This window comes from Magallana gigas, chromosome 2, assembly GCF_963853765.1.
Source record: "Magallana gigas chromosome 2, xbMagGiga1.1, whole genome shotgun sequence".
Lineage (NCBI taxonomy): Eukaryota > Metazoa > Mollusca > Bivalvia > Ostreida > Ostreidae > Magallana > Magallana gigas.
The window spans coordinates 5,152,507-5,171,747 of record NC_088854.1 but is presented as its reverse complement, the minus strand read 5'-3'; the positions used below and the strand labels follow the sequence as shown (position 1 = coordinate 5,171,747).

General features: G+C 33.1%; 1 protein-coding gene across 7 annotated transcripts; it reads right to left on the bottom strand.

Annotated features, from left to right (window-relative positions):
- Positions 1 to 407: 407 nt before the first annotated feature.
- On the bottom strand, positions 408 to 19,230 carry LOC105317978 (endophilin-B1). 7 transcript variants are annotated; one of them, XM_011414810.4, is made up of 12 exons: positions 19,080 to 19,230; positions 15,771 to 15,912; positions 15,295 to 15,423; positions 12,523 to 12,656; positions 9,573 to 9,662; positions 8,731 to 8,772; positions 7,236 to 7,262; positions 5,003 to 5,020; positions 4,125 to 4,214; positions 3,746 to 3,846; positions 2,406 to 2,619; positions 408 to 1,790 (listed from the first exon to the last, which is right to left on the bottom strand). In XM_011414810.4, exons 1-12 carry the CDS (start codon positions 19,155 to 19,157, stop codon positions 1,683 to 1,685), a joined length of 1,173 nt encoding a protein of 390 aa, XP_011413112.2. In that variant the 5' UTR covers positions 19,158 to 19,230; the 3' UTR covers positions 408 to 1,682. The 7 variants fall into 7 exon arrangements, with proteins under 7 accessions (XP_011413112.2, XP_011413113.2, XP_011413114.2 ...); XM_011414811.4 differs by lacking the exon at positions 5,003 to 5,020; XM_011414812.4 differs by lacking the exon at positions 7,236 to 7,262.
- Positions 19,231 to 19,241: the final 11 nt, after the last annotated feature.

Genomic DNA, 19,241 nt, shown 5'->3' with positions numbered 1-19,241 from the left:
ACTGTGACATCCCCCTTGTCTTTGCAGTCTGACAATGTCCGGCATTAGTCAGCTCCATATAAGTCCGAGTTTACAATTATTGTCACTCTTTCAGTACTGATGTCCTTTATTTAAAATCGGACTGCCTAACGTGAATCAAAAAATAAACTGATGAATTTTAAGACAGTGTTTTCTGTACTGGGTATGTGCCTGATACAGTCCTGTATAAAAAAAAAATATGTTTTTTGTTTCTTATCCTCAAACTCCGATTTTTTTCCCGTACGGGCATCAAATTCTACTCACAAAGCATACTTCTTTTATCATCACCATTTGGATTTATTGCGTATTCTCGCACCTATAAGTCGCAGTTGCGACAAGATATTCGCGTCTCTCTCTCTCTCTTCTCTCTCTCATTAATAAGATCTGGATAGCATCAATAAACTTTATTTCCAACGAATATGAATAGTTTATGAATGGTTTGAAGCACTGTTGTGCTCGTTTTGTTTGCACCACAAACCTACTGTACAACATTCATCACATAGTAAGGGTACTTGTCAATTCTAGTAACCACTTCTATAATCAAATGAACAATGAGCACATGTATCAATTGTTCTAAAAGGACACATCTCTCTTTTACAAGGAGGTCGAAAAAAACATTGACAATGATGCAATTTAGTGGTAACATCGTACAGTTTTGCTGAGGTTTTACAGAATATAAATGATTTCATAGAATATAAATGCCCCATACACCAGATCAATTAAAATGTCAATGTCTGTGAAAAAAACCCACAAATATTTTATCTTCAAATAGTAACTACATAAGTCCACTTCTGATTTTACTGAATTTAATTCAGCCTACAGGAAAAAAAAACAAGACTTGACCAAAAATAAACGTGCACTGTGGAAAAAAACCACCTAAAAACTCAATAATACTGTTGTCTGTTGTAACTAAGGATTGCAGAAAAACCACAAAAGTGACCAAACATAGTTGTTTCTAGTACTTGATAGAAATAACTTCCATCACAAGAGTAGGGCACAGTTATTGTGAGAGTAAGTGACAGCCTGGATGACCAGGACAGAGCTTAATGCAGTAGAAATCAGTGACCCAATGTGTGTGTGTGTAAAGACAGAGGAAAATTAGCTTCTGTCACTTTTTTATACATGTATTTACAATGTAAAATAATTAGAGTTAGGAAATAAATACTGTGCAAGAACATTTTCATTATAACATTGTAACAAAAGTATCGATGTTTGCATTGAAGGTGTATACATCAAACAAAACAGTTTGTTTCATAAAATTACATCTTATACACTCGCTATAACAGGAAAAGGCTACAATGTTGACACTAATTTTTCAAAGAAATCTTCATACAAGTGTCAAGCAGCATTTCATTTCAAAGATTTCGTGGTACAGGTGTGAGATATACAATCTATCACATACCTGGTATATAGAGTAAGTTGTGTTTACACAATATACAGATAAAATTGCTGTCTATACTCAGTACAGATAAAATTGTCGTCTATACACATATCCCAAACAATTTACAAATTAATCGGGTTGGTCTACTTCAGATTCCAGATGACCAGATATAGCCAACAGCTCTGTTTTTAATAATTACATATTGCAACATTCAAAGTAAATTTAAAAATTCACAAAAATTAAAAAAGATCGTAAGTTCTTTATACTACAGTCAAAGCAACTATCATTCTAACACTTCCAGATATGTAGTAGGAACTTTTCCCTTTTGGGGGCCTCTTTCTGCCATCAACCAATCAGGGTCCAGACCTGGGGTTTTGTAAACTGTTATGAGCTGAAAAAATAAAATATTTCAGATTTAATGAAATAAGCTAAAGAGAACAGAAAAACAAAATCACCTCCCTAAAACCTAACAGCAAGGATTAACTATACTTGAAAATATGAGGATTGAAGTTTTCGTAATTCAGTGAATTTCAAATAAAACTTAATTTTATTAATTTTTCCTATGAGTTCTTAACCACAATCTGAAGTTATATCAATCTTTAAATAAATTAAGTGTTTTTCAAGCAATACAGATTTCACCTATAAAAGTGATTTAGCAGTACCTTAAGGAGTTTTAAAAGTTTGCTTTAAAACACCAATAAACTCAGAAAAAACTAGCATAAAATAGGAGGAATGCAATATTTTATCATGTAAAGGAAAAGGTGGATATAATAAATGAGCAATAGATATAAATCAAATGATAAATAAATGATAAGTAGCAGATACTAGTATACACCAAAAGTATGGGTTGTACGAATTATTTTGAAGAAACATTGGCTTTAAACCTTAACAACAAAGAGTTAAACTGTCTAAGAAGTCTACAGTAAATGATCAATAAACTGTCTACAGAAAACTGATTCCCAAAGCATGCAACTCAAATGAGAATGAGTGCCAGATGATGCCTTACTTCATCGGCTAAGAGGGTAAGTTCAGAACTATCTGCTGCGTCATAGTCATACAGGACGCGGGCCTGTTTTTTCTCTATATTGGGCGTGGCCGCTATGACATTGATCTGGGGTGGTGCAGAAGCCTGGAGGGGGACGGAGGAGGGGATACCGGAGGATATACCTGCCCCCGAGGAGTTGGAGGAATTGTTCCCGACACCGGACGTGTGAGAATAGCTGAAACAAAACAAAAGCAGTCAGACACGAGCCACACTTTCAGTCCTAACCCCGCACCTTCAGTCTTATACATCATAACAATTATTTCTAACTATTTTGATTTGGATCAATGTCAAATTCAACAGAAAACAATTTCTTGAAACATGTTAAACTTTCAAAAAAATGATATGCAATTGGAAGAAATAATTTCTAATACATGTATATTAAACCTAGATGATTTTTTAGTACATCAATGTTGACGTTAATGTTCAAAATATAAACAACAAATCATCTTTTTACACCAAAAAATATCTCCTTGGTGACTGTTTTGTAATGGTTATATGCATTCTCAAATTGATATCAATACACATTTTTATATAGGGTTTATGCAAACTTTAAATAATTAATGTCACACTTCACTCGGGGTATTAAGGGATATTAAAGGGTGAAATCTGTCTGACTGAAGAAATTCACTGAAGAAAAAATAAATAAATGAAAGCATGCATGCAAAGATATTCAAAGATACTGACTATAACAGGTAGAGGCTTTGCCCCCCCCCCCCCCCCCCCTTAAAAAAAAAATACCGGTACTGGTAATAATCATGCCAATATAAAATTCTACAATTGAAAATGTTTTGACAACAGTGTAAATAGTAGCATGAAATGCCAAGGTTGAATTCTACAATTGATATGTTCTGTAGTCATTGTAGATAGTTGTTTTCTGCATTTTACTTTTAAAATTTGTTCTGAGACCATAAAAATATCCATTTGTATACGACTGCCTGACAAAAATGATTTGGATTAGATTGTAATATGACCTAATTCAACTGTTAATCTCTTTAGAAGTAGCTGACTGCCAATTTTACAGGTACAGGTATTACAAGTACTGTAATATTCTGTTTATAATATATACTACTCATATTTACCCTATATTGTTATAATTTTGCCTCATTAATTGAACGATTCTGCAAATTTTTAAAACCTGACTACCTGATGAGTGTATTTCAGGGAAAAAATTAAGACCTTAAAAAGGCATAAACAATATAGCACTAATTAGATTTCTATTCAATTTGAGCATACCACCAACTAAAGAAACAAAATATAGATTAAAACATGCATATATGGATACAGGGTGTTTCTAAACTTACCTTCCTAATTGTTGCTGCAGTTCAGAGATGTAGTTTTGGCACTGAGCGTAATAGGTTAACTGGGCCTCGATGAAGTCATTCAGACAGCGAAGATGATGGGCCTACAGGCAGAATGGTCAGGGTTTATACAGACACATGCTATCACATATACAGCACAGTTTGTGCCTGGATTACTTGTTTAAAAAAAGTTTGAATTTGAAGACAAAGAATTATTAAATGTGTTTTAAAATCATCTCTACAACTAAACAGACATTTCATGAACAAGTAAAAATTTTTCGTAAAGATGCTATATCATGTATAATTTTGCAATGCAAAATTTGAACTACCGTATATTTCATGGCATATAAAAGTGACTGGTAAAAATAATATGTTGACATACATGTGCACTGCTGACCCCCTCCAGAAGTAGCTTGGTAATCTCGGCCTGTCTGTCAAACTCGGCCTGGGCCACGCGTAGGTCTGCTTCAGCCTGCAAGTACAGCGAGAAGTCTGACAAAACTATACACGACAAAGAAAATGGATCCGACAGCTCACGCGTCAAATCATTAGTCAGTCAAGCAAGGCTGTAATAATGGCACTAATTCAGAAACTATAGTTATCATGCAATTACGCCAACAGAAAGAGAACACTACTGAATTGCTAAATGTAAGTCATGATTTGTTTCTACAGGACCATGAGCCAAGACCTATAACATAGGCTATTTTTAATCTAAGACTATTTCCTAAAAAATCATGGACTGATAGAATGAAAGTGTCATGTCTCTGTTCCTCCATTAGGTAAATACTCAAGCTTAACACTTAGGGATAAATATTTCATCATTTTACTGTTGATTTGATTAATACAGTTAATTCAAAGAATGTGCATTTACACCATAAAAGGCTAGTTTTGATATGTCTTTAACCAGTTTGTTTAAAAGATATGGATGTGTACATGCAGGTTCAGATTCTCAAAATTCAGTAACTGTATTTATGATTTCAATGGTAAAAATCACAATGCTGCTTGCAAATGTCATAATGTCTCCAGATAATATAAGGAGGATAGGTGAGCTTATTGGTTATTAATGTTTATGCTGTGTTGGAATATTTCAGCCAGATTACAGCTAGGATAAGAGACAAGTGTGTACAATGATGACGAACCAATGAGCCTTCACCACATGCAAACCCAACCCCAGCATATTTTACATGAAACAAATCGATCTCAAGCTCTTTTATTCAAATAAAAAATAAGAGATAAGAGCATGCATTAATTAAATCTTACTCTAGCCACTGCATCGTCCTGGTGAGCATGTAAACAAACAATCAGCAAGTTTATAACAGTTCAATACACACACTGCTCTCAATCTCATTTTATAATACTACATGCATTGTCTGTTTAAAATTTCAATAATTCCTTTTTTTTTTTTATAATTTCTCTTATCGCTTATGTTAATCCTATGGAAAACTTTATTTTCACAAACAATATAAATAGTTTTAATAATTTCAATACGACAATGTAAATAATTACCAGCATTGTTCTAGTAAAAACCCAAAATGTGATGCTTGTGCGATAAAAGGCAATGTACTTTTGAAACATTGGGTTTATACTTGTCAGCTTTAAGATAGGGATATGACAAACTACCTACAGACATACGGACAAATTGGGAAGTACCCATGTTGGGGATGACTTGAGTGAGCTACATGGTTTGGTATAATGACCCATCACATTCACAGATCTCCTTAATCCTTCTTTGATACCCTTTTCCCCTAATAACAAGACTAAATTATCTCTCCCCCACGTCGACTACTGGTACATTGTATATTCAAACACACAATAGATAATTGATTTTTTTTTTCAATAGAAAAGCAGTTCAGGTACAATAGGGAAACAATTAATGAAGAACAAACTTGGGGAGGGGTACATCAAACAGGGATGGTGGGGGTCTAGATAAATATAACACTGTAAGTCTTTTTTGGATCGTAGAATCTAGAATTTTTTGGTAGAGATCATTCATTGGACAGCTATATAAGGATGCAAGTCCGGTCTCTGGTTGGAGGTCATGGCTGATTCTTTTTTTTCGGGGGGGGGGGGGGGGGGGGTTGGAGGTTAAAAGTTATCAGAAATTTGATTAAATTCATGAATTCATGCAAACATGCAAGATTAAATTATCAATCAGTATTGAAACCTGCATTAGATTACTTGCACAAAACAGATTAATATTATTTCATGGATGTTACATGTACTTGGGTTAATATTATTTGATCTATGTGACATGTACTTGGGTTAATATTATTTGATCTATGTGACATGTACTTGGGTTAATATTATTTGATCTATGTGACATGTACTTGGGTTAATATTATTTGATCTATGTGACATGTACTTGGGTTAATATTATTTGATCTATGTTACATGTACTTGGGTTAATATTATTTGATCTATGTGACATGTACTTGGGTTAATATTATTTGATCTATGTTACATGTACTTGGGTTAATATTATTTGATCTATGTGACATGTACTTGGGTTAATATTATTTGATCTATGTTACATGTACTTGGGTTAATATTATTTGATCTATGTGACATGTACTTGGGTTAATATTATTTGATCTATGTTACATGTACTTGGGTTAATATTATTTGATCTATGTGACATGTACTTGGGTTAATATTATTTGATCTATGTTACATGTACTTGGGTTAATATTATTTGATCTATGTGACATGTACTTGGGTTAATATTATTTGATCTATGTGACATGTACTTGGGTTAATATTATTTGATCTATGTTACATGTACTTGGGTTAATATTATTTGATCTATGTGACATGTACTTGGGTTAATATTATTTGATCTATGTTACATGTACTTGGGTTAATATTATTTGATCTATGTGACATGTACTTGGGTTAATATTATTTGATCTATGTGACATGTACTTGGGTTAATATTATTTGATCTATGTTACATGTACTTGGGTTAATATTATTTGATCTATGTGACATGTACTTGGGTTAATATTCTATTGGATACACTTCTAATGAATATGTCAAACAGGAATATCCATTTCATGGAGTTAGTTTTAAATTAAGCTTTAGATAATTTCTATCCTTAACTATTTGAAGTTACTATATTTATCAATTATCTTGTCATAAAATAATTTCATTTCAATTCATAATTGCGAATTTGTTAGAATGTTGGAATTGAATTTGCAGAACTATTTTTCCACTATTATAAAATATTTTTTTGCCAAATTATTTTCCATGTATACAGTTTATCAAAGTAATTTACTACACAGACTATAAAATATATGGATTTACTGTAATTAGATTAATGACCAACCAATGAAATTGCTGAAACATAAAATATATGTAACAAGACAGCTGGCTTCACAAAACACACAGCATGGGGACATTTGCTATAAGACATTTTTCTAAAGTACATGTATGTGCTAGACTGACAGATGGAATGATCATAAATTTAAGCAGCAAAGAAAAAAGTGATAGTTACAAGATGAAACCTGACAGGGTTTTCTTCCTGGAAGCATGAACAGACATGTACAGAATTAGCATGTAAAACTGCAAACCCTAGTTCCTAGTATTATATTGTGGTTTCATTAATATTCAAAGGTATCAATTTTCGTGGATGAAGAGAAAATCACAATTTCAAAGATACGTAAATTTGTAGCCAATGAAATCACAATTTCAAAGATACGTAAATTTGTAGCCAATGACCCTATCAATACAAATTGTTAGAAGAAATTGCACTTCAATGAAAATTTAATTTCATGGATAAACTTAACAATGAAATCCAAGAAAATTGGTATTCAATGAATATTGATGAAACAACAGTATCAGTATCTGTATATAATTGAAGCTGCTTGATCCCATTCAAAATAACATTTTTTTTGTAAACAATGAATTAATTTCATAAATATATAAAGGCATGTATATCAATAATAAGCAATGCACTTTGCATTAATTTTTCCATCATTTAAGCAATTTTTCCATTAAAAAAAATGGTGTACAAAATACATTTACAAAACAGGAATGATATGATGAATATTTTAGTGGGTAACTTAAATAAGACTGCGTCCCTTATAAAGATTCATTCTGATGTGGAGAACGATTTATTCATAACAAGACTTTGGCCTTTCCCAACAATGACATACCCAATAGATTTCACAAGTGTTTGGCTAATTAAGGAATAAGGAATCATTCTTTGATTATTATATGAGGTGATAATTTTGGTCAGGGTGTGGTCAAATACAATAAAGCTCAAAGAGCTTTATGATAGATTTGATCCAAGTCCCAACCAAAATTATCACCTCATAATATTCAAAGAATGATTCTTTATTACTATATATTTACATAATTTTCAGCAATAATTGTACAATATTAGAATATTGACATATTTATATGATTTTCATTTCTTTTAGTTACACAAGCCCTATCTGCTCCCCAACAATACGTCATTTGAATTTATTGGACTGTACGTTACAAAATCTATACATAGTGTTATCACAGACAAAGACACTGAAAATGTAAATATTAAAGATAAAATCCTGTGTACCAGTACATATCTTTTTTCTATCCTTTTTCTATCCATTAGGTTTGCATAATTCAAATGATATATTATATGAAATCCTTCAAACATTTCTATCTTTTGAATTAATATGATATATATTTTGTACCAGATGCTTCATGTACTTTGATTGCCAAAAAACCTGATCAAGCAGCCATAAGAAATTTATAACTGGATGTTACATAAAATGTAGATTTATTTTATCTGTAAAATATTAGATTTTGAAAAGATGTAGCATGCAACATTCATACTGAAAAAAGAAGAAGAGTTTAAATATTTTCCGATTCCCAAAAATTTTAATGAAAGATAATGAAAGAAAGATAACTCTGGGGAAACCTAGGCGAAACAAAACATAAATCACTAGAAAACTGTAAATGAATAAATTTGGCGGGGTTTACAATAGACAACAGTGTAGACTGACCTCTACCATCATCAACACATTCTGTGGGGAATTCTGGGACGACTGGAACAGGTACAAACACACAATGTAAACAAAGACAGCACAATCTCACTCACTCTCTCTCTCTCCTGCCATTTTTTGGCTCATTCTTCATCATTCCTGCATGTTAAAGTCTTTCTTTTTCTTTCTCTTTGCATGTCAAATTTGTATTCCATACTTTACATTCTGATATTATAGACAGAACTAGGGATAATACATGGACTAAATTAAACCAAATTTTCTCTTTTGCAAAAGTTCTTGTACTTTACCGCAAAGCAATATCAACAATTTATCTGTTCAATCTATCTGAGAGACAAGCACCCAGAGATCTACTATAATCAAGTTTGGCAGTGTCAAGTCAAGCTTCAAATTTGTGTATTGTTTTACAATGGTGGATTCCCTGAAGGGACAGATGTAGTAGCCTAGAGAGCTGTGGTGTTTGTCACACAACACAAATCTCTTTCTCCAGTGATTGGGAATGAATATCAGGAAAGAAAGTCTAAAATCATCCCCCTCCCATACTTAATTTTAGTCATAACATTTTACTACCAAATCATTTTTTCTGCCCTTGCTTATCTTTCCCTCTCTGCCCTATAACTTTTTCTCTTCATATTCCCTTCATTAACACACACAAACATTACAGTCTTCTTCTCTTAATGTCCTTTAGCTCACACCACAAAATCAATCTTACACTTCCAATACAGTAACTTTAACAGCCAACAAAGAGCAGCAGTGAAATATTGATGAAATAGTTATAAGTGTTTTAACAAGTCTGCATCATATCCCGTCACAAAACACTTCAGAGATAATGATTCGGTAGTTACCTGCGGCTGGGATGTCGACTTGGCTTTACGCAGTCTGTTCTTGGACGCATCCAAATCCAACCTCTTTGTTTCCAAAATTTTCTTCTCTTTCTGCAAGTATAACAGTTAAAATTATAACTCCAAAACTTTTGTTTTCATATTTATATGTATGATTCCAAAAGCAAAGAAGAATAAAGAAGCACAGTCAAAGACCAATTTAAATTAATTCCTATGTTTAATAATTATTTTCCTTAGAGTGAAAGTTTGAACCTTTCTTAAACTTCCAATAACTGCATTACATTTAAGGTGATATGGGACACCTGTCCATATTAATAGTACATTATAGTAAAAATACCGTCACCATTTTGAAAATTTAAAATTTTACAATATTTGACGATAAATATCTTTTGAAATTTTTGGACAGGTAAAAATTTTAAAAGCCCCTGCGGAATTTTAACTCATGATTCAAAGATTCTTAGTTAAAGGTCTAATACATTGCGTAACCCTGTTAGGTAATAGTTTTAGGGAAAGAAAAAGTTTATAAAATTATGCTTGATTTTGTTGTTCATTTAGATTGGAAGTACAACAAAATGTGGAGGTGTGCCATACCACCTTAAAAAGTACCAATTAATAGAACAATTTCTTTTATTGAAGGAATTGTAGAATATATCTGCAGCAAAGCTACACTTGTTTGAATAACACAGAGCACTGGAGGTCTCATTCCTAGTCTGTTGACAAGGATTAGGAAGATAGAAAACTGTGTTCCTCATTTCCTGTCCATTAATTCATGTGGAAAGATACAATTATCTGGTAACAGACGCCTGTGGTATTACTCTCATTGTCTTGGACACACAGTATGGGACAGCTGATGTACAGTCCAAAAATCAATGGGGAAGATAAATACAACGGGGGAGACCAATGGGGAGGAGAGGGGCGATTGATCACGGGCATACTGTTAACAGACTCGATGGGGAGGATAAACGTAAGAGGGGTGCCGCCTGGGAGGAGAGGGGCAATCGATTAGGGGCATACTGTCAACACAGTTTCAGGCAGTCCGCTTCCATCTGAACCTATCACATGCTGATTGTGAGAACCTTGGCACATGATGATCATTGTAACAAATCATCCTTATGCTGTTTCTTACTAACATTCTTTATTGAAAAGGATTGAGATGCTCAAAACTCGATTGCAAAAGAATACTCATCAAAAGATTTTGGTTTTTTACAGCCGATATATTAAGAGTTATCCCTGTAGCCGTTATTTCATAATCTAAAGACTCGAGCCTCACTGTCCCCAACATTTTGATTACCCAACTAAGTTCTCAATTCAGATCAATTAAAGAAGAGTGCATAAATCTGAAGTCAATCCTCGGCTTTGATGCTAAGTATTTCAATGCAGAAAGGTGGTGCAGGACCAGGGTGCTAAAGAGGGAGAATATGATAATTAGGTAAAAAAAATAAATACACATTATTAAAACTCATCTTTAAACTCTTCACTATAACATACTAGATGAATGCACATTGTCATAATTTTAATTTCATTGTCATAATTCTAATTACATTCACAAATTACTTTGATTTCAAATTTTTTCAAAAACTTATTGCCTAACAGGTTTTTTATTTCTCTGATCATAAAATAATTAAAAACTAAATGTTCCAAAAAGTTTATCCTAATTTTCTATCAAGCTCCAAAAGATGTTGGTCTCTATGGAGCAACTGTTAGTCATTACAGCTTCTTTCTCAGCCCATTGTAAGCCTTCAATACAGATTAAAACATGTCTGAGAATCAATATCCCACAAAATACCCCTGAGTGACAGAATGCCTGCTAATGAACTCCTATTGGATTCTGTTTCCTTGATCAAGTCCACTCAACACAAGCCAGAGTATTACTGCAGCTTCTAAATCTACACGACACTCTGCCTCACTCAATACCTAACATACTCATGCGGAGGCAATCCAGTCCACTGGTTTTATTGGTTTTAATAAACGCAGCTTTTAATTTCAGGATTCTGTAAGTTGAGCCTGATGCTTTAGTCTTACAGGTTACCCAGTTCAGAATGATTACATCACGGACTGTCTGTACCTCTAGTGGTTCAAGGTTCGATGTACTCATCTCTCACTGCACGGTGGGGGCAATAAAATAGAACCAATAACTGCTACACTTGACACAGACCAGAGCAACTTAAAGAACAACCCCTTGTACCATAGGAGTCAGGAATATCTTAAAACATGCAGTGGATTATTCTTGTGATCTTACACAATTCTACAAAACCAAATTGGCATAATTGAACTCTTCTCCAAATTGGATGTCTCGGAGTTCAACATCCTTATGCAGACCATTGAAATTAGACAACAGAAAAAGCAATTTTGAGGATAATATCTATAAATCTAGTAACAGCCTAGACTTTAAACTGCAATATTAGAGGACTTAACACCTTTTTAATCAGCATAAAATGATTTAGTTTAATAATCAAAGATAGGAGACAGACAGGATGTACATTATGAAGAAATAACATAATTTTTGAAAAATTTAATAAAACTCATTTGTAAAAAAAATAATTTTTTGCATCAATTAAAACCGTGAACCTGAAGACCATGATTCAGTACCGTTAGTTTGATGCCGAATCCATAAACCTACGAAGTTAGACATCAATTTGTTTGACACAAGAATAGTGTACTGTTACAAAAACATGTCACCAAGGGTAGAGGAGCCTTAATGCTCAACATTTTTTCAGTAAAATATTTAAAAGAGAACACTATAAAAAGTTTTTAAAACATGAGAAAGGTCATAAGGTTTTTTTTCATTACATATATTACTTTTGACTCGATCTTCATTAAATCCCTAGTAATTTATGCCCAAAGATATTGAGATAACCACAGTATCATCAGTTTGAGTGAAGACAGTGAGGTAAGTTGAGGTGACTAAGCAGGTGCCCCCCCCCTCCCCCTCCCCCTCCAGCCCCCAGCTTACCTGTATTGTCTTCATGTCCCCCTCCAGGAAGTTATGGAGTGGCTGTAGGAAGTTGTTACTTGTGGTCTGGATGAACTCCCTCTCGGCATTTCCTATCCTAAGCTGGGCCTGCCCACACTTTACTAAGGCATTACCTGCAGACAATGACAGTAGATTGTATGTGCATGATTATGTTTCTACACATTATTTGTGCTCTTCCAATTCAATTATAACTTTCAATGTATTCTCTCTGGAGAAGTGGACAGGCATAGCCTACATCCAATTCGTGGATGTAGGTTATGCCTGTCCACTTCTCAAAAGAGAATAACTTTCAATGCTTTCTGGTTAAAAATATAAACATACATGTATGCAATAAGAAACATTTTTCAGTGCACAGGGCATTATGATTGCAGTTGCTTTGCTGGCACAATTTCCGTTCATGCCATTACAACATTTACTGCTTATAATACTTGTACATTCATTTATTAACAACAGGGACTTTATGTCATACCAACACTTGTCTGATTCATGATACAGTGATTTATTGTTTGAAAGTTTGGAGAGAGTTAAGAACATGGCAGTTTATATTTTCCGTGTTTTGATTTACAATCACAATAATTCAAACAGCATGGTATGCACAATTAATAACCTTGGCTTCATATCAAGTAAAATCACTAATTACATTTAATACATATGCTAGATAGTAATTTTCAATTCATTGAATTCTTTTCTTTTTGCATGGGAAACTTTGGTCCTGATTCTTGCACATGATTCCTAATTCCAAACTCTCATTACATGACCATTAATTCAATACTACAATATTCCTTAACTGTTCATAAGAAGAGTTTACAGCATATGGATGTTTAACTTTGCTTTACAATGAACAGCAACACTACAATCATTTTTCAACAGTTTACCAGTCAGTGCTAGCACCCCACTATTTAACACAATTACAGGAAGATTTAGGCAAGTACATGTAACCTACCAAATGTCCACTAGATGTCATTAATTATTTCTACAAATGTCATTCAGGGCTTAACCTATAAACATTAGAAGAAGTAATTACCAACTGATTAACTTGTACAGATTCAATTAATTCTGGTTAACAGAACAATTACAAGAAGTAATTAATCACTGATTAACTTGTCTGGATTCTAGTCCATTCTAATATGTGACCCAGTGACATACTTTTTAGATACTGTTTACTCCCTTGTCCACAATAGAGATTTACTTTACATGCATTGTGGGAGGTCATTGATTTTGGATTATATCCAATGCTTTTAATTTTAAAATCTTGTTTTATTCAACAAAAAACAAATTTCAGAACTCTTCATCAAGTTCATTTAGAGATAATACAATCTTGGTAAGGGAATGACAGATGTTGAATGTATTCTGCCGGTATATATTCATGCATCAGGCTTGGGGCGAATTACATTGTAAAGTAATGCATTACATTACCATTACTTCATGAATTTGGGCATTAAATTACCATTACCATTACTTGATTTTCTTGAAGTAATGCATTACCATTACCATTACATGAGTAAAGTAATGCATTACCATTACCATTACATGAGTAAAGTAATGCATTACCATTACCATTACTTTGGTTTAAAAAAGTGAAGCTAAATAAAAGAGTTTTTGAAAAATGTTTCAAATAAAAAACACTCTTTAACATATTTACAGGTTCATGTTCAGTATCAGGTTCAAATTCAATGACTTGTAGTTATATAAGATTCATTTTGTATTTTCTCAATATATAACTATTTTCATGTTCATGCATGACATGCATGAACATGAAAATAGTACCTTTACATTGATTTTCAAACATTGATTTTTACAAGCACATAATAAATTCTCTTTCATATATTTTCTTAAATATCAAGTGGTATGAATATTCAATAAACATGTGTTGGTTTCGATAACTTGAAAACATTCCTCAGTCTCATGAGAGTATTCGGTTTAAGGCATCTAGCCCACCAGTTTGACTTCCTGACAGTTCAAATGCTGAAGGCTGAAGCTGATACAGAAAGACAGCAATCCAAAATAATTCAGCAACCGCAGAAAAAATACACAGTACACCAACAGGATACAAATAAACTCATGGTGTGAAACTACCACCATTCCCACACAAAACTGTTCTCATTTCTGCAATTCATACTCTATGCCAGTACCTGTTTTATTTTGCAAAATTTCTGGACCTAGCTTCAGTTACCTAATCTAACTGAATGTAAACAATATCTCTTTGATTGTTCAATATTTTTTCTCAAAAAACACTGATTTAATAAAGTACTTCCCTGTATTACTTGAAACAAAAAAACATTCTTATCTGTATTAGTGAAAGGTAAAACAATCCTTAATAAGTATTGATCTTGTTTTTAAGACCAGTGTATCTACAACGATCATAGTAATTGCTTTTGTGTAAGATAAGTGTCCTTGACCCATCACATTCTTAAATGGAGTGGAGAGAATGGTACCTTACTTTGACCTATACCTTGACCTCTGATGTAAAAAACTTGAACAAGGTCAATGACCACCATTTACTGATTTACTTCTGGGGTTGTGGGTAGAAAATAGGGGAGAGCAGCATTGTTTATATACATGTGCATACTATTCCATACAAATTGCTGACAAAGGCTAATGTGTTAGAAAAGGACAAAGTATTGTACATGTCTATATATTTTATATAGTTAGATCACTGATCACACAAACACAATAGGTCACACAATATTAATCTCCTCTCTAAACACTACATCATATTGAAACATGTCTATGACGACTTGCCACACTCACCATAAGTTGTGCCCGGACCAAAGTCATTGCCCCCATCCACAAGCACATGCCCCAGGACTTCATGGTGGTTCACCCGGTCTCTCTTCTTTTTGTCCAACTTCTCGTATACAAAATCTTCCATTCGTATATCTAAAATGCAACATTTCATGAAAACATCAATGTAACAAGTTTATGATATATGATAAAACTTATTTTGGTTTTCATATACATAAATAAACATATAGGTACATGTTTTTTAATTACTTGTGCATTATTAAAAGTACTGGATGACCTTTTTTTATACAGTATTATGTCTGTAGGACATAACTTCTGTTTTATTAGTTTACCAAACAACAACAGCTCTTCACTGTCAAAGCTCCTTTTAGGAGTTTAAAAGCTTGCATAATTTTTAAAAGATTTTATTGATATTTGTGCCCATGGACATCATAAAGTAGTGTTAGATAACACACAGGCCAACAATAGTGCCGCCGACTTACTTGGGTTGGGTTGTAACACACTTTCGGTCTGTTTCAGGATTTTCTCCGTCCATGCTTTGGTTTTATCAGCCCTCTGAAGGAGATTCTCAAAGTGAGCATCAAGCTCTGTCTTTTCTGCAGACCCTAGTTTCTCTTCAGTGAACTGCAATGGAAAAAGAATCAATAATGGTCTGAAAATAAGGTCTGGGAATTGACAGAATAAACAAACATCAAAACTTAGTTTCAAATACTTTCATAAAAAAAATGATGTGTTATTATGAAAAATCCGGAATCAAGTTAAGTCGCACCCAAACTGACTCGTACCAAAACAGACTTGTTATCAATTGGTCCAATTGTTAACAATAATATTTGGATTGTTAATAATATCAGATAAGCGTTTAAGCTAATGTTTTGATATAATTACAAATAATTTAGAAATTTTGAGATAACTGAATGTAGAATTTTGGATATTTTGTAACAAAGTTTAATGTCATCTCCTTTAAATTTGCCAAAGACTTTTCAATATCAATATTTGACAGACAATTTCTGTTTACATGCAATCTTATCTTAAAAAACTGATTCATTATATAGACAAATTTGATAATTCGTCTAATATAACTGACGTCATTTTTCGCTCGGACTGTTTGATTACAAGTCTGTGGGTAGGAGTCAGTTTGGTTATGAGTTATGAGTTATGACTGTAATTCACAAGTCCTGTCTAGAAAATGACGGCTTAAGGCTATATATACTCTACAAACCGACCGATATATCTAAACTGGTTGCTCTTGTTTGTTCTGTGACAGACTGTGACAAAAATATTTGATACACCAAAAAATTCACAAAAAACAAGTATTTCCAGACATCCCACCTTTCCTATTCCTATAGGAGTGTGAGAGGGTGACCCACAATGACCCAAGGGCATGCACTGCATACCTTCTGTGGGTGACATCCATGACTCAGGCATGCACTGGATGAGTACACCTGGGCTTATGAATGAACCTACCTGTCATGACATTCAACAAATTCCAAGTGTTACTTAAATTACTTTTAACACTTAACAGAATGATAGCACTGTGTATTTCACTTTTTTATTCATTCAATCTAATTTGTGCCTAGAATGTACCATCCAAAGCACTGCAAGTCTATATGGATTTAGTAAATTTCACAGTATTGGGGAGGCATAATTCATGGACAATGATCTCAACAATCATATCTGTATTGTATATCTTGCTTCGATGAGCATTTGATTTTTGGGATTGAATTAACAACGGATGTTGATGAAACCATAGAATGCTGTGTATAACACAGTGACAGATTTTAGAAGTTACAATATATCTTAAACAATTATAGGCAATAAATATGAGTGCCTAGTCTTTGGGACTTACATGTCAAGATCAACACCAAAATGCATAATACTGTAAATTCCTTATATTACGCGAGTACTTAATTCCGCGATCCCGCTGGTTTCTACCAAATCGCGAGAATATAAAATCGCGAACGTTGAACTTTTCTCCTTATTTCTTATAGTTTTCAACTCTCAGAAAATAATGGCAAGATTTTAAAATCCGCGAAGGATGCTTCTCCCGATTTTACGCGGATATTAATTCCTCGCGTTTAATTAGGAATTTACAGTATATTATGGGAAGCATTTTTGGAAAAACAGACGAAGATTGTTTATAGAATAATCTGTGTTTACAAATATGTAGCAGTTTAACTTGGGCTAGGACATTACATTGAAATATTGATAATATTGATGTAATGTGCAGGCTGTATTACTTAATAATAAAAGTTTTGACAATACGGTAGTTAAATTACTGCAGTGTGCACTGATTGAACAAATTAACAAATGCAAAAATGTGTTTATTTACAATACATGTCCCAATACTAGTACATGTACCCAAATAACAATTTTTTTCCTTTGTATCCAGTTTTTTTAAGAAGAGCTTGCTTCAATGTAGACGCTCAATAAAAATGAGAAATTTGTGAAATCCAATTCAAAATAAAAATCTAAATTCTTGATAGATATAATTCACCTCTTCATTGATTTCCTAATTAACATAATGATGACAAAGATAAACTTTATGAAAAGATGACATGTTAGTTTCTTATACCTATCAGACTACAGATACATACATGTAATTAAATGGTGCCACATAATGTATACACCATTATTACCGGTACATTTTTGTCGTGTTTTCAAGTTTTTCAAGAAAATAGAAGTTTTCTTTTACCGCTAATATTCTAATTGCTAGCATCGCTAATTATACCTGGTAATTCATAAAGTTGAAAAAAAAAAGATCTCAACCAAAATCAAATTATAAGAACTGCATTGCACATCCCTAAACACAGGATGGCATGATGTTTCTTTAAAAATAAAATAAAACAAATGTTGCCATTTTCCAAATTAAATATTCATAAAGGACACATTAAACAACATTTAAATGGTGTGCAATTGACAATGCAAATTTTGACTTGTATAACAATATTGTTTCATAATCATCAAACAATGACATCGGTTACCACTAAAATTCATTGTGCCCCAATAGTTATGATACATGTAGCTCCTGACATAAAGTGTCATACCTATATCTTCTAATTTAATATAAATAAGTACTTTCTTCTGGTGGTTGAAGTATTTAAGTTTCAAAAGGTTTTGGGTATTTTTATCAATTGAAATAAATTATAATTCCATCTCAGCTGGTGTATGCAATACATTTATTTTGATTATGACACCAAAACATAATAATGGTGCAAAATCCCTTAGACTGAAAAAATCAATTATCTAGCGAGTCTAATACATCTAATTATTATTGTATTTTCCTACAATAAACAAAAAGCACATTGTGATGCAAAGGATGCTATAGTTGTAATGCCCCATTTCACTTCCACGTGAAAGTTGCAAATAATTATAAGTATTAGGCATCACTTTGAAGAGCATTCTTAAAAAGAAATCAAGAGAAATGCACAGCCTCCCTCATTATTAAGGCTTTAGGTAATTGTACATAAAACACAAGTGACTAATGTATATGACCAACACTAACCAAGTCAGTATAAAGTGAGCTGTATTTTTTCACACAATCTATTTCAGTCATCGTCAAAGACGGTCAAGTTTTACCACCCAATTGCAGTTTCCAACTTCCATACCGAATGAGAAAGAGAGAGGGGGTATAAAGGGAATTCAATACACATCCATTTTTTACCTACAGCTCAAATGGGAAAGGCCTTTTAAAAAGAAAGTCAAGTTTCTAGGGGCGTGAGACAATTTTAAGGGTCTCTGTAAATTTCTGTGAAACACGACATCAATTTCTATATAAAAATACCATTAATTACCTGAACTGCCCTATTGAACACTGTAGATGCGTCTGACACAAATTTCTTCATCTTGAATAGTCCTGTATTTGCATCCATAATCTGATCGATTGGTCGGACTGACAGACAAATACTTCCGGTATGCTATCCCGAGGCAAAATAAAATTGTAAAATTAAACAGAA

Bases quoted from the DNA above. Each gene is read 5' to 3' on its own strand.
- LOC105317978 (XM_011414810.4), bottom strand. From the start codon at position 19,157: ATGGATGCAAATACAGGACTATTCAAGATGAAGAAATTTGTGTCAGAC. The intron at 15,913-19,079 runs GTAATTAATGGT...TTTCCATTGCAG, and splicing joins TGTTCAATAGGGCAGTTCAG to TTCACTGAAGAGAAACTAGG. The intron at 12,657-15,294 runs GTGAGTGTGGCA...CATTGTCTGCAG, and splicing joins TGGTCCGGGCACAACTTATG to GTAATGCCTTAGTAAAGTGT.